Consider the following 14,820-nt stretch of genomic DNA (forward strand, 5'->3'; position numbering starts at 1 on the left):
GGTCCCGACTTCTCTGGGGCCGGATTGCCGCCAGCCGCCACCATCAACCAATGTCCCGTGTTCGTCCGCACTCGGTTCAAGTCAGACGATAGCGCACGACCGGCTCACGACTGTGTCGTTTTTTATCTTTCTCTAGCAAGCGTAAGAATACATTGGTTCACAGAGGACAGAAGAGGAAAAAGGAGACGAAGAATCAGAAGAAGAACAACAAGAACAAGCGGAGGCTTCTGTGCGCTCGATCACGGGAGCGTGCAAGACAACGAAAACGTTTGGGTGCACTCGGGTCTAGCGTTAACAACACTCACTCTCTCTATCGATTTAACGTTTTTCAAAATTACCAACTATGTGGATTGACGCGTGGAAATATCGGTAACAAACTGAGACATTAATTTTACACAGAGGTGAGTGCTGGAGATACCGATATTTACCAGGCATCTCGAGAGAACTTAAAATGTGCCTAAGGAGAGATGTCATCTCGTCCTGCAGCATCATCAAACGATATCTTCTAACACCGGTTACCTGTGTGCTTCTACTCCTCATTGTTATTTCATCTTCTCAACCTTCTCATGCTGTGGTAAGTTTGATATTTCATTCTTAGTTTTCTATTTTTAATTTCTTTTCTATTTTTATCTTTTAAATATTAAGTTATAGACTATTATTATTGTTGTTATTTTTTTAAATGCATGCTATTTTAACTAAAAAACCTCTTCGATCTGTTTCAATGTCTATCTGGTCTCGATTTCTTGACATAAATTTCGTTTTTCCTTGTGATTATTCAGACAGCTGTACGTATAAAAATAAACCATATCACGTGTTTTTTTCAAATTTATTATTCAAATAGCGATTGAATTTTATAATTACATCACTTGATTATATTTATAACATTATTTAATCATTTCTCTCTCTCTCTCTCTCTCTCTCTCTGAAATGATATCAAATTTTTTTTCAACATATACTTATGACATCGGTATACTTCCAATGACATTAATTTATATCTAATGATTCAAGGAATCAACTGTTTTTGAAAAGCATATTTTTTATTTATCACTACGGTCATTAATGAAGAGAATGATTAGTGATAAGTGAAGCAAAATACATGTGATGTACATCAATGGGTATCAATGTCTTTTTTCGTCTGAACATGGTGTGAATGACAAGCCATCAGATAACAATCATTCATTTTAATTTCATCTCATGGTCCAAATTTACTTGATCTCAATAAAAAAATATTCCAATTTCAAATGTAATGAATTGACCGATGAGTAATCTTTGCCCTCGATGTGATAATACATCCTCAAAGTATTCCGGGAATTCATTTACCCGTTGATGTTTGGTTTAATGACCTATTATACATGCAAAGCCAAATGTTAATAAGAAAAAATATTTATATAAAAGTTCGATAATTATATGATTGAAAATTCTTGCTAAAAGATTGCATAATTGAACCCCTGGTATTGTAAATAACTCAAACCTCAAGCAAGATTGTTCAGTTCACTTTAGAAATGATGATGCTTGATTAAAAAATCAATCTCATTATTTTCTGAATTTTTTTTCAATGATGCTTCAAGTCAAAGTATTTTCTTAAAATAAATGGGTCTGATAATGGGTCATAGCTAAAAAATTATCACTTGTCATGTAGTTTAAGATTAATAAAGAAGTCTCACTTCCGTTGGACATTTTTTCAAATTTAAAAGATAGAGAAGATGCTTGATGACATAGTATTGACACACATAAAACTGAACATTCTGCATCCCCAGAACAAATGGATAAACATTTTGGAAGAACAGTGAAACATTGAAAATCGATGAGAATAAAAAATGTTCTCTATTTATCTTCACTTCTACTTAGATCTTGCTGACGTGCAGATGTTATACTTTTGCTGAATTAATATTCATACTAGAGATTTTTTTCCCCAAATTTTCTTTCAATTTCTATCAATTTATTTTGACAAATATTTGAGTTTATTCAAATAAATAACTATAAACATAAACTTTTATCTGAATAATTATATTTAATAATATAATATTTTAAATATATTATGATCTATTATCTGAAGAATGTAGCTGGTAATGTTATACTTTCTTTAGATAATTTCAATGACTTTCGTGTTTATAAACATTAAATAATGAATAATTAAAAATAAAAATTAATCTGATTTTAGAATATACTTAACATAATACATGAAAATGATTAAACAGTCAATTTTACAAACGAAATTTTTAGTAGCGTCTATATTTGATGCTGATTTAAAATAGAAACTGGAAGTCAGCAAGATGTTTTATGAGCTACAGGAAATATAATGCTTTTTAGTGAGTTGAATTTTTTTGGAGTAACTTTCAAAATTTTTCTCATTGTATGATAGAAGAAAATGATGATTATTTTCAATTGATCAAAAAAATTACTCTAAAAAATAATTAATTTGATTACTTTATTAGAACTAATATTTTTTGATAATTATGTTCAAAAATACTGATTTGTTTGTATTTTATAATTCCAGGTGTGTAAATCATATGCATGTAATTGTACGGGAATCAAAGGAACCCCAGGATTTCCTGGAATAGCAGGGCCTCAGGGTCCGGAAGGAATTCCTGGGGACATTGGTCCAGACGGGCCACCAGGACCGAAAGGGGAAAAAGGAGACGAAGGAGAGTATGGAGGAACTGGAGAAAAAGGATATCGAGTAAGTGAAAAATGTGTCATAGCGATAGTTATCTAGAGCTTACGGAAATAACCATTTGTCGATAATTCAATAAATATTTATATAAAATCTCCAAAGAGATGCTCTTAAATATAAGCACTAACTAAACAAATCTTGACAGTTATATAAATGTAAACTTTTGTTCAAAATAGGAGATAAAATGAAAAATAATATTTACTCATTAATTTTTTTGGGTATGTCAAAAAATCATCAAAAATTCCAGCAGAAATTTATTTCCAAGATGTTTGAATGTGATTTACATTTTCTTCTAATGTTGAAAAAAGTAATGATGTCATATGGCAAATTTACTTAACTGATTCTCCAATCGTCCAAAAGCCTTCATAGCATCACCATATGGACTAACATACATTGTATTAAATAGCTGGACATTTTGCTGATTTAAAAAAATGCAATAAATCTTTAAAATATTGTCTTCAATTGCATCAATTGATGATCTAATATTAAATAGCACGATCTATCATTGCAAACTATAAAAGAACAATTTAAAATCAATTTTTAATCATTATTTTTTATACTATTCATTCAAACTCTTCAAGAGTTATTTGAAAAAAATGTCTTTGCAATCTAAATATGTGAATCGGAGTCCAATAAAACTTGAATGACTATTTAAAAATATATATGAAACAAGAATAATGATTGTTTTAATTGAATCATCAAAGTTGAAATAACTAGCAAGGCAAGACAAATCGGAATATATGATTCCTCTTTTGATTAGTATATTCATCATTCTGCGAGAGAGGCAAACAATTTTACAAGCATTACAGAGTTGACATATATGTTCCTTCATATAAAGAATCGTGACGTAAGCCTTCATTCTGGAATATAAATGCGTTTATATCGGGCTTATGCAAGCTCAGTTCAGTTGATCTGAGTCGCTTGTGCAAGCCACTCTTTAACTATTATAGCCATTAGCAATTGTCAGAAACCATCTTTTTAGTACTTCAGACTTGACAATTCATTTATAAAGAATAGTAGGCGTTTATTAGAATTATTGTGACCGCGTACATGTGGCATTGATCTTTACTATAGCTGATATTTGCATTAATTAATAAGCTAGGCATGAAGATAAATTATTCTACGATGTTTATATTATTTCTAGAATGATAGGAATGATGGAAAATCAATGATAGAAGATGAATTAGGCTTGGTAGATAAGAGAAGAAAATTTATAAAAAATAATGATTTAATACAGAAGATGACGCCTATACACAATTATCAATGCACGGAATGGACACGAGTTTATATATAACTTACGTCATTTGAGACATTCCCCTTAAAGTAGGCTATCAAAAATGATAACAAGATGTCAGAATCACTCTCATTGCTATTGACAATTATTTTATTAAAACAAAAATTTATATGTATACTTGTTAAATGGTAATTTTTTATTTTTATACCTTTTAATAGGACTCTCAATGAATCATTAAAAATATCAAATTGTTGATGCATACTTTTTTTAAAAATAATTTACAAATTGAATAATTAAATTCATTTAAAAATATTGGTGTTTAATAAATTTTGTGTATTCAATTCGATTCGATATAACGTTCTAATATAAAATAATTAATAATTATTTAATTTTGTTTAAATATTGATTATAAATCGAATAAAATGAATAGAAGTTGAAAAAAATAATTTCAAGTTTTTATTAATTAAATTTTTATAAAAATCAAATACTCAAGAATTATTCTGATTTTTTTTTATTTACTAGTAAATCACTTATTTGTTCGAGTGTCTTTATTCAAAAGCTCTTTATTGAAGAGCACTAAATCATGAATTATTTATTGAATAAATATAACAATTTCATATCAGCAACAAATTTTTAATTTTAAATATTTATTTGTAATTTCTATTGTACATTCTGTTAATAATTTTCAATTGATCTAAAACCACAATTGAATACTTCATTCAACAAAATCTTTCATCAGTTACCGAATTTCTTCAGTATATGACAATGAAATGTAATTATGTGCTTTTTATAAAACTCGATAAAACTATTTTTGATTATGAGTTTGATGAAGAGTATCGAATATCTAGCATCCGGTACACAAACGGAATTAGTCGTTACATTAAATGCTTCGAATTTTCTTTGTTATTATTGTATTCGATGTAGAAACAAAAAGAAGAACCAAGAAGAATAAATAATGAACCGAATGATAAGAGAATAAACGGATACGAAGAGGCCGTTGTTCTTGTATATCAAATCTCTTGAGCGGGGGTAGAGAATGCATTTCCGTTGTTACTCACGGAAATTTTAAATATTCACAATTATTCGTTTAAATTTGGATGTTGAATAATTAGTCAAAACATTCAAATGTAAATTTTTGTTTATCATCAATTCAATGTTCAGTATCGAACTGAATGAAAGATTTATTAACGAATTCAGTTGAATTGATATCTTTATTGCAAAAATAAAGTATGCTAAAATATATTCCAGCAATTTATCATTCATATATATAATATTATATTATGTGAGAGCAAAAAAAAACGACACTTAATGACAACTAGGACCTGATAACTTAACTTCCCATTGACAATTTTCTCATTGTCAGTTATGTGTCAGTTGTATCGACGAAACCGGATGCCCAAAGATCTGATATACAGATATCCTTCACTTACTTATTCTGAACTAGGTACATTGAATCTATTCTCATATTCAATTTCGCATACGTTTTCGCGTCAAGATTACGTGAGAAATATGATAATAAAGAAATTCTTTTTACATTAAATAAATTCCTTTGATTTGAAATAAATTAAGAATTGACGAAAAGAAAGCTATTGACCAGTGACTTCAGGAAAAAAAAATTCATTTTAGAAATTAAATTTTACCCTACAGATAAAAGTTATATCAGCACCAATTTTAATTTTGGAGCGATAAATTTTATTCCTCTGACGCGTGAGTCTTCTGTATATAAAACTTTCTCTTTACCATAAAAAGCAAGTGTATGAATATCCATTATTCGGTGTCAACTTTTATTTGGTGTACACTATATGGGATGGTCATGTAGCATGAACGAAAGTTACCTTGAATTCGTGTTGCAAATACTTGAATTGCATCAGTTTAATTGAAAGTATAACTTTTGGAGATTAAATATAAATAATACTGAATTATTTTTATTTCAATTATTTTCAGTTATACAAATATTTTTAGAATTGAAGAGGTATTCAATTAACACTTTTAGCTGCAATTAATACCACTTCTAGCATTACTGATAATTTATTAAAGGTTTTATTAATTTATTTTATTCAAAGTATGTAATATTTTTACCTGTCTAAAAATGAAGCATAATTATAAAGCTAATTATATTTTATTACTGAGATAAATTATTTTTTCAAATTTTAATTTCAGTGAATAAATTTAATGTACGAGAAATTTCTAAAGAATTATGAAAATTTAGTCCATAGTAATTTTTTAAATTCATTTTTGAGGAAATCAGAAGGAAATGATAAAAAATTATCCGAATGATTCAACGTATTAAATATTTTTGTCAACGTTAACGATTTTCTAATTTTATTAATTATCTTTGCTTTTACAAGAATTTTTTAAAGTCTTTTTGAAGATAGATAACAAATAAAATTTTTTGTTTCTGTGATAATAAAAAGAAACTAGCAAAGCCATGTGTTTTAAATATATTCCACGTAAAAAATAACATCCGCTGGTAGTAGTCGATATAAGATGTTTATGTAGGGCTAGATTGAAAGCTATGATCTTCAAAATATACATCATTCAAATAAACTTTACAGCATTTAAAAAAATTTTGATAACCAGCAACATCTGGTTTCTTGAAATTTTCATGGTAAAGTCCGAAAATGATTTTAATAATTTCAAAATAAATTTTGATCCCGGAAGTTGTAGACTCTATACGTAAATGAAAATAATTAACATACTATTTTAATATTTTTAGGGAGATGATGGAATACAAGGGTTTCAAGGAGAACCAGGTCTATCAGTAAGTTGAAATTCATATCACAATAACTATTAATGAGTAGTACATCAGACAGTTGAACATGATTAGAGAGAATAGCTCTACAGATTGATATTTAGAAAATACATATAAATTGTTTCAATTTATAAAGGGTCATCCAGGTATTGCTGGAGTTCGAGGACCAGATGGACTAGATGGTTGTAATGGAACTGATGGACGAGCTGGTGTACCAGGTATACCAGGAGCTTATGGACCAAGAGGTTTTCCTGGACCTGATGGAGATCCAGGTCCTACTGGAGAACCTGGAGATGGTGGAATCAATTCTGTTGGTGCAAAAGGTGACCGTGGTGAACCAGGAGTTGATGGTCTTGAGGTAAAAACGTTAATACTACTTTTAAACCTTTCAATTAAAATCTAAATATTTGATAAAAATGTTACTTTTTAGGGATACACAGGAAGCTATGGAATTCCTGGAGATATGGGATATCCTGGTGAGACAGGAGACATGGTAAGCTGTAACTAAAAACATCCTATATTAAAGTCTATATTGTTTTGGTTTTATTTCTTAGTATTCAATTTTTGTAATTATCGTTAAAAGTTTATTTATCGAAAGATGATACTTAATAAATGCTACCGTGAAATGTAAAACTCATAAAAACCTTTGGAAACTGCTGAGTGTAAAGTCTCTGTATTTGCTGATGCAAAGTAAATATATAATATATTAAGCAGCATGTTTAGATAAAATTCACTTGATTCAAAAATAAACAGTGCCAGCAAAGTAAATTTTTAATAAGTTTAATTAATTTTTTAAAATAAGAAACAACTGTTATATTGATTGTAAATATTTATAGGGATTTACTGGTCCACGTGGTCTACCAGGACCTCGTGGAGATCAAGGTGAAACAGTTTATGGTGTAAAAGGTCAGATTGGTGAGCCAGGAGATCGAGGAGAACCCGGTCCCTACATTCCTGAATGGAGAAAAAAAGACGATACGATTCCTGTGAAAGGTCCACAAGGACCGAAAGGTATTCGCGGTGACTGGGGAGATCGCGGAAGGAAAGGTGAACTTGGGGATAAAGGACCGATGGTAAGGATGAAACTTGATACCATACGTGCTGAGATTATGATTATTATCTTCATTTTTTTATTGATATGATCAAGATTTTAATCATTTTTTCTTTAAAATTATCAGTATTTTCTTCTTTGAAAACTGTCTATTATTCATAAAAAATTATTCATGAGTAAAAATTGAATGTCAATAAATTTACAAATTTAAAAAATAAGAATATTTGAAGATATCAATTTTTAATAATAAAAAGTATAAAAAGGATAATTTATTGCGTAAACAAGTCTAAATAAGCTATGGTTGACGTGACACTCCATAAAAGTAAAATGTTGATAAGAGCAACTCCAGAAATCCATACTGCAAACTTCCCATTATGAAAATGAAGAACACTCAAACTATTATAAATGATTTTTAATAGTCAGTAATAATTTATTACCCTATTTTATTCATATAAGTCTTAGTTAAGATTTGCATAGAATTTATTAATTCAAAGGGACGACCTGGATATGCGGGAGTAAAAGGTATAAAAGGAGAACAAGGAGATGATGGTCCAAGAGGAAAACAGGGTGTTCAAGGTCCTCCCGGAGCTGCTGGTGAAAAAGGAGAAAAAGGAGCGCCTGGATATGCAGGAAGTCCTGGAGAAGATGGATGGGATGTAAGTCTGTAAATATTATATTCAATTTTTTTTTTTCTTTAAAACAAACATTTACGGTTCTATTTAAATCATAAATGATGCATAAATTAAAAAAAAAAAACATTTATTTTCAAGGGAGAACCAGGAGAACTTGGAAATCAAGGACCTCCGGGGAAACAAGGAGCCCCAGGAGAAAAGGGTGCATATATCCCTGAACTCGATGAAATCATTGCTGGTTCAATAGGTCCTCAAGGAGATTTAGGTCCACCTGGTGAACCTGGTAGAGCCGGAACTCCTGGAAAGCCTGGATTAGTGGGTTATATCGGACCACCTGGACCTCCTGGACCACGAGGTCCTCCTGGTACTCCAGGGCTTAAAGGATCATCTGTGAAGGGAGAACAAGGAGATGACGGTATGATATGGAAATGATCACAACCTTCATTTTTTTAGAATACAATACTATTTAACTCAAATTTAAACTTCTTTAGGTCTGCCTGGAAATTTGGGTCCTCAGGGCCCTCCTGGAAGACCTGGTTTACCTGGTTTGCCAGGAGCGAAAGGATTCCCAGGTATTACCATTATTGGACCTCAAGGACCTGATGGATATCCGGGAATAGATGCTACACCGGGTCTACCAGGAGATCGTGGAGATCCTGGTCCCCCAGGTGAAAAAGGTTTTCCTGGTAAAGGAGTAAGGATTCAAGGACCTCGAGGTGAAGATGGTTTACCGGGTACTCCTGGTCAACCTGGACCTGATGCCTGGCCTGGTTTCCCAGGTGCAAAGGGTGTAAAAGGACAACGCGGTGATGATTGTGGAGTATGCTCACCAGGTTTGAGCTATTTTTATTTAGTGATAATAAAGTAAATAAACGTGTCATGTGTAAGCAGTTAAAACATTAAGTATGATAAATAATTTTCAAGGTTTACCGGGAGAAAAAGGTGAACCAGGTGATTCTGGTTTAAACGGATATCCTGGAGCTCCAGGATTCCCTGGTTTACCAGGACCACGAGGATTTAAGGGACAACATGGAAGACCTGGTACTGTAGGTCCAATGGGTCTAGAAGGAGACAGTGGACGTCCAGGAATTGCGGGACCACAAGGACCAAAAGGAGAAGTTGGTCAAATTATTTGGCCGCCGAAAGAAAAAATTTTTATTCCTCCTGGTGATATTGGAGATAAAGGATACCCAGGATTTGAAGGTCTTCGAGGAATACGTGGACCACCAGGAGAAATCGGTGATCCAGGACCTGGAGGACCTAAAGGAGACAAAGTAAGATTATTTCGACATCATTTAAAAAAAGAGAAGAAAAAATTTTTAACAGATCTGTTATATGATTAATTAATGGAAAAAGCGGCACATCTATATCCAGATATTTATATTTAAATTATTATTGATTATACGGTTTTAATTTGTTAAGCACTTGAAAATTGTATAATGAGTAATAAATTTATAGATATTTTACTAGTGCAGTTGTAAGCCATCTTAATAAAAAAAATTATTTAAGGGTGAATTTGGATTACCTGGACCTCCAGGAAGAGATGGTCGACCAGGATTCAATGGTTTACCTGGAGAAAAAGGAGAAGATGCCGATGTACCAGTTGAATTTCTTCGTGGAGATCCTGGATTAGATGGTATACCAGGCCCTAAAGGTGTACGAGGAGAAACAGGTTTACCTGGAGAACAAGGAGAATCTGCTGAATACGATATTAATCTTAAAGGTGATAAAGGATTCAAAGGAGAACGAGGAGATCCTGGTAAGTTGAAAAATATTCAGAATTTATATTAAATTTTTACAAGTACTCTTTATGACAAGAAGTCAACAACCACAGTATACATATTGTAGTACACTATTTAGCTAACCTCATACAAATGATGACTTTGAGAACAAAATTGCAAATTTAAAAAAATATCATCTTATATCACTTAGACGTAACAGCAACGCTACTATCTTTTGCTGGTGGTATACTTATAATAAAACAACATGAAAATAAAATACAAACAAAATTTTCACAGGCTATGATGGACTCAAAGGCTGGCCTGGTCCTACTGGAGATGAAGGTTGGCCTGGTGCTCCAGGGCTACAAGGCTCTCCTGGTATATCTTTACAAGGTGCACCAGGATTGAAAGGATATGCTGGAATACCTGGTGATCAAGGGCCTCGTGGTTCTGCCGGAAAACCAGGACCTACAGGTCCACCAGGCTTTGCTGTAAGTAACGAAAAAAAAATTCAATTCTGTTATTCAAACGTAAATACGATTAAAATATGATAATTTTATGCAATCATCATTATTAGGGTGCCCCAGGCACAAAAGGAGATCGAGGAGATATGGGAACGAATCTATTATACGGAGAAATCGGAGAGCGTGGTAGAAAAGGTGAAAAAGGTGACTACGGAGAAGAAGGACCTCAAGGACGTAGAGGAAATCCTGGTGATGGTGGTCCCAAGGGAAATAAAGGAGCTAAAGGCGCACCTGGTTTTGAAGGACTTCCGGGACTTGAAGTAAATTTATTAATCTTTCAATTTATGAAATTTCTCATGAAAATTACACTTGTTTATTTTTCAAGTTATTGATCAATGTTAAAAATAATTTAAAGAACTACGATTACTTCTACATATTATTTAAAAAAATTTTATCTTTACAGGGTGCAAAAGGAGTTCGAGGTGATTCCATTCAAGGACCTCGTGGCTATCCCGGAAGTCCAGGTCTTCCTGGAAGTCCTGGAATGCTTGGTAATATTGGACTTAGTGGTGCTGATGGACCTCCTGGATATGAAGGAATGAAAGGATTGAAAGGAGAAATTGGAAATATTGGTCGTCGAGGTGAAGATGGTGATATTGGACCTCAAGGGTAAAGAATTTTATAGTTATTTTTTTTGTGAGATTTAAAAAAAAATTCTAATAACTAATTGATCCATTATATATTATAGGTACCCTGGAATGTTTGGAATGCCTGGACTGCCAGGGCGTCCCGGTGAAGAAGGTGATGACGGAGAAATTGGTGAACCTGGTCCACCTGGTTGGCCAGGATTAGATGGTATTCCTGGACTACCAGGTTTTAAAGGAGAAAGAGGAGATATTGGATTTCCAGGCGTATCAGGTCCTGTTGGACCTCCAGGATTACCTGGAATAGCAGGAGACGTCGGTTACGATGGATTACCAGGAGAACCGGGTGAAAATGCTTTTAGTGGTCCTCAAGGAGATATGGGAGAACCTGGATTTATGGGAGAAGTAGGAATACCAGGAAGACCAGGTTTTGATGGACGACCTGGACTTCCTGGAGAGCCTGGATTAGATTCTACTGGATTTGATGGCTTAACTGGGCCAAAAGGTGAACCTGGTTGGAATGGAATCGATGGAAGACCAGGTCCAAAGGGAGAAATAGGAGATATCGGACCTGATGGATTTAAAGGGGAACGAGGTGATGATGGTGCTCCTGGTAGATCAGGTGCTCCGGGTATACCTGGAAGAACAGGAGAAAAAGGAGAGCGAGGGCAAATGGGTGTAGCTGGCTTTGATGGGCTTAAAGGAAAACGTGGATTTGATGGAGACCCAGGATCCATGGGTCGACCAGGTAATCCGGGAGATCCAGGTCCACGTGGATTCCCTGGTCTTCCTGGACTTCATGGGCCTAAAGGAGAAGTGGGTGACATTGGATTAACTCCGTACGCTGAAGCTACTAAAGGGGAAGTTGGTGATATTGGTTTTCATGGATTACGTGGAAGAAAAGGAGAACAAGGTGATATGGGATCACCTGGTTATCCAGGTCGTAAGGTAACATAAATATTTTTATAATTAATCTATCAAAACGATGAAGAATGAAAACAAGTGTGAATGAATAAAAAATATTTTTAGGGAGTTCGTGGTGATGATGGATATCCTGGCCCCGATGGATTTCCTGGATTGGAAGGATTACCAGGGTTGCCTGGTGACCGGGGATTGCCTGGGGCTCCAGGTTTACCAGGACAATTTGCTGAACGTGGAGAACCAGGTATGGCAGGTCTTGATGGACAACCAGGAATTCCAGGACGACCAGGACAAAAAGGAGCACCTGGTGAATATGGTCCTGATGGACCAAAAGGTATTCAAGGCGATGCAGGCAGAAGTATTCCTGGACCAAAAGGTGAAAAAGGAAATTTAGGACCACGTGGATTTGAAGGTCGTCCAGGTAAAGTTTTACAAGAGTTTAATCTATCAAATAAATCTACAAAATACTTAGTATCATAACTAAATTCATAATATTAATAATATTTGTTTCATTAGGAGCACCAGGTTTACCTGGCTTACCAGGGTTCCCTGGACCTGATGGTCCAAAAGGTTTTAGAGGAGAAATAGGTTATGCACGTTATGCTCCGAAAGGTGAACAAGGAGATATTGGTTACCCTGGACGTGATGGTCGACATGGAGCTAAAGGAGAAATTGGTGATTCTGGAAGACCAGGATTACCTGGATACCCTGGCTTAAAGGGAGAGAGAGGAATTCCAGGAGAACCAGGGTTACCTGGAGTACAAGGACCTGAAGGACCTCAAGTATGTATAAAATCTATCATATCAATTTTCATTAAAATATTACAAATTCATAAATTTATTACATGTCTATAATTGTGAATAGGGACCTAAAGGAGATCCAGGAATCAATCCTTACCCACCATTCCCGCGAAAAGGACCCATTGGTGATCCTGGTCTACCCGGTTTACCAGGTAAATATTTGTAAATATGTTTTATGTTCACTGATTTGTTTCTATACGATGCAATGATTGATGAAATAAAAAATTTTTATAATCTTCAAGGATACCCTGGAACACCAGGAGTCATGGGAATGCCAGGTTTAGATGGATTACCTGGTCTTGAAGGAGAAAGAGGAGAAAATGGTTTACCAGGACTTCCAGGTCCTGATGGACAAGATGGTTTACCTGGACGTCAAGGAGCACGTGGAGAAATAGGTCGCCAGGGAGCACCAGGGTATGCTGGAATAAGAGGAGATGATGCTTTACCTGCTCCACCTCCAAGAAGTCGTGGTTTCCACTTTGCCAGACATTCACAAACAGAAATGATTCCACTCTGCCCACGAGGGACAACCAAATTATGGGATGGATTCTCCCTGTTGCACATTATGGGTAATGGTCATCCTTGGGGACAAGATTTAGGTGAGTTCATATCTTCATTCTTTCTTTATTACATAATTCTCTCAATTCAATCAAATAATTTTGTTTTGTTCTAAAAATAGGTTCCCCGGGCAGTTGTGTCATGAAATTCTCTACAATGCCTTTCCTATTCTGCAATTTAAATAATGTTTGCGATTACGCTCAACGTAACGATTATAGCTATTGGCTAAGTTCAACAGAGCCAATGCCAATGATGATGACTCCGATTCCTGCACCCGAAGCTGGAAGATATATATCTAGATGTTCAGTTTGTGAAGCTTCAACTAGAATGATTGCAGTACACAGTCAATCCATGACAATACCTGAGTGTCCTGGAGGCTGGGATGAAGCGTGGATTGGTTACAGTTTTCTAATGGTAAATAAAAATTAATTCATCAATCTAAAGTTTTTTTGTTTACTGTAAAAATAAAAATTACATGAAATAGTTGATGAAGTTTGCAATGAAGCAAATTGATACTGAATAAGTGATAAGTTCCAAAATGTGAAAAAAAACTGTTTAAATTTATAGCATCGTGATTCTGGATCAGCTGGTGGTGGACAATCATTAATTTCTCCAGGATCATGTCTTGAAGAATTCCGTACTCGACCATTTATTGAATGCCGTGGTTTGGGTACTTGTAATTACTTCTCAACTGCAATATCTTACTGGCTAGCAACAATCGAGAATCATGAGATGTTTAGAAAACCTCAACAACAGACTCTTAAGGCCGATCATACATCGAGAGTTAGTAGATGTGCTGTCTGTATTCGACGGCAAATCACAGAAAACAATAATAGTAGACTTAGACCATTCACATCACATGGAACAAGTCATGTACCTCCACCGGAACGTGAGAGGTATCCACCGACGATAAATAATTCTCAGCCAATTCAACGTACACCACCTGATTGGCAGCAACGCCGACGACAACCGATAAGAGATAGTAGAATTACCTCAGGTCGTGTTCCTCCTCAATACCGTAGGAGAGGTCGAATACGTAAGCCAGAACAATCAAATGAAGTCATATATTAACGTAATACTAGATTTAACGCATTTAAAAATAAATTGAATAAATATGTTAATTAATTATTAACTATCTATGTATATATAATTAAAATTTTTATAATAACTAATATTCACGAATAATTTTTATGAATCTATCAACATTAAATGTCACATTGTGACACATAATTCATGCGTTAACTTCTAGAATTTATATATATAATATAAGTCATAGAAAGTAAACCTAAATGCTATTTTAAAATACTAAATATTTGTTTTTTATTCAATTAAAATACTGCCAAATATATTATATTAAAATTGATTATAA

General features: G+C 33.9%; 1 protein-coding gene across 1 annotated transcript; it reads left to right on the forward strand.

Moving 5' to 3' along the window:
- The first annotated feature begins 66 nt into the window (after positions 1 to 66).
- vkg (viking) lies at positions 67 to 14,794 on the forward strand. Its single transcript, XM_035089835.1, has 21 exons — positions 67 to 574; positions 2,498 to 2,680; positions 6,625 to 6,669; positions 6,797 to 7,018; positions 7,091 to 7,153; positions 7,497 to 7,733; positions 8,206 to 8,367; positions 8,482 to 8,758; positions 8,835 to 9,176; positions 9,268 to 9,617; positions 9,853 to 10,102; positions 10,362 to 10,555; positions 10,642 to 10,848; positions 10,992 to 11,197; positions 11,277 to 12,120; positions 12,202 to 12,514; positions 12,610 to 12,875; positions 12,958 to 13,045; positions 13,136 to 13,492; positions 13,573 to 13,865; positions 14,019 to 14,794. Exons 1-21 carry the CDS (start codon positions 452 to 454, stop codon positions 14,520 to 14,522), a joined length of 5,526 nt encoding a protein of 1,841 aa, XP_034945726.1. The 5' UTR covers positions 67 to 451; the 3' UTR covers positions 14,523 to 14,794.
- The last annotated feature ends 26 nt before the right edge of the window (positions 14,795 to 14,820 follow it).

The sequence above is a fragment of the Chelonus insularis genome, unplaced genomic scaffold, assembly GCF_013357705.1.
Source record: "Chelonus insularis isolate UGA/USDA-ARS -01 unplaced genomic scaffold, ASM1335770v1 contig_70_pilon, whole genome shotgun sequence".
Taxonomy (NCBI): Eukaryota; Metazoa; Arthropoda; class Insecta; order Hymenoptera; family Braconidae; genus Chelonus; species Chelonus insularis.

Bases quoted from the DNA above. Each gene is read 5' to 3' on its own strand.
- vkg (XM_035089835.1), top strand. From the start codon at position 452: ATGTGCCTAAGGAGAGATGTCATCTCGTCCTGCAGCATCATCAAACGA. The intron at 7,154-7,496 runs GTAAGCTGTAAC...AAATATTTATAG, and splicing joins CTGGTGAGACAGGAGACATG to GGATTTACTGGTCCACGTGG. The intron at 10,849-10,991 runs GTAAATTTATTA...TTATCTTTACAG, and splicing joins AAGGACTTCCGGGACTTGAA to GGTGCAAAAGGAGTTCGAGG.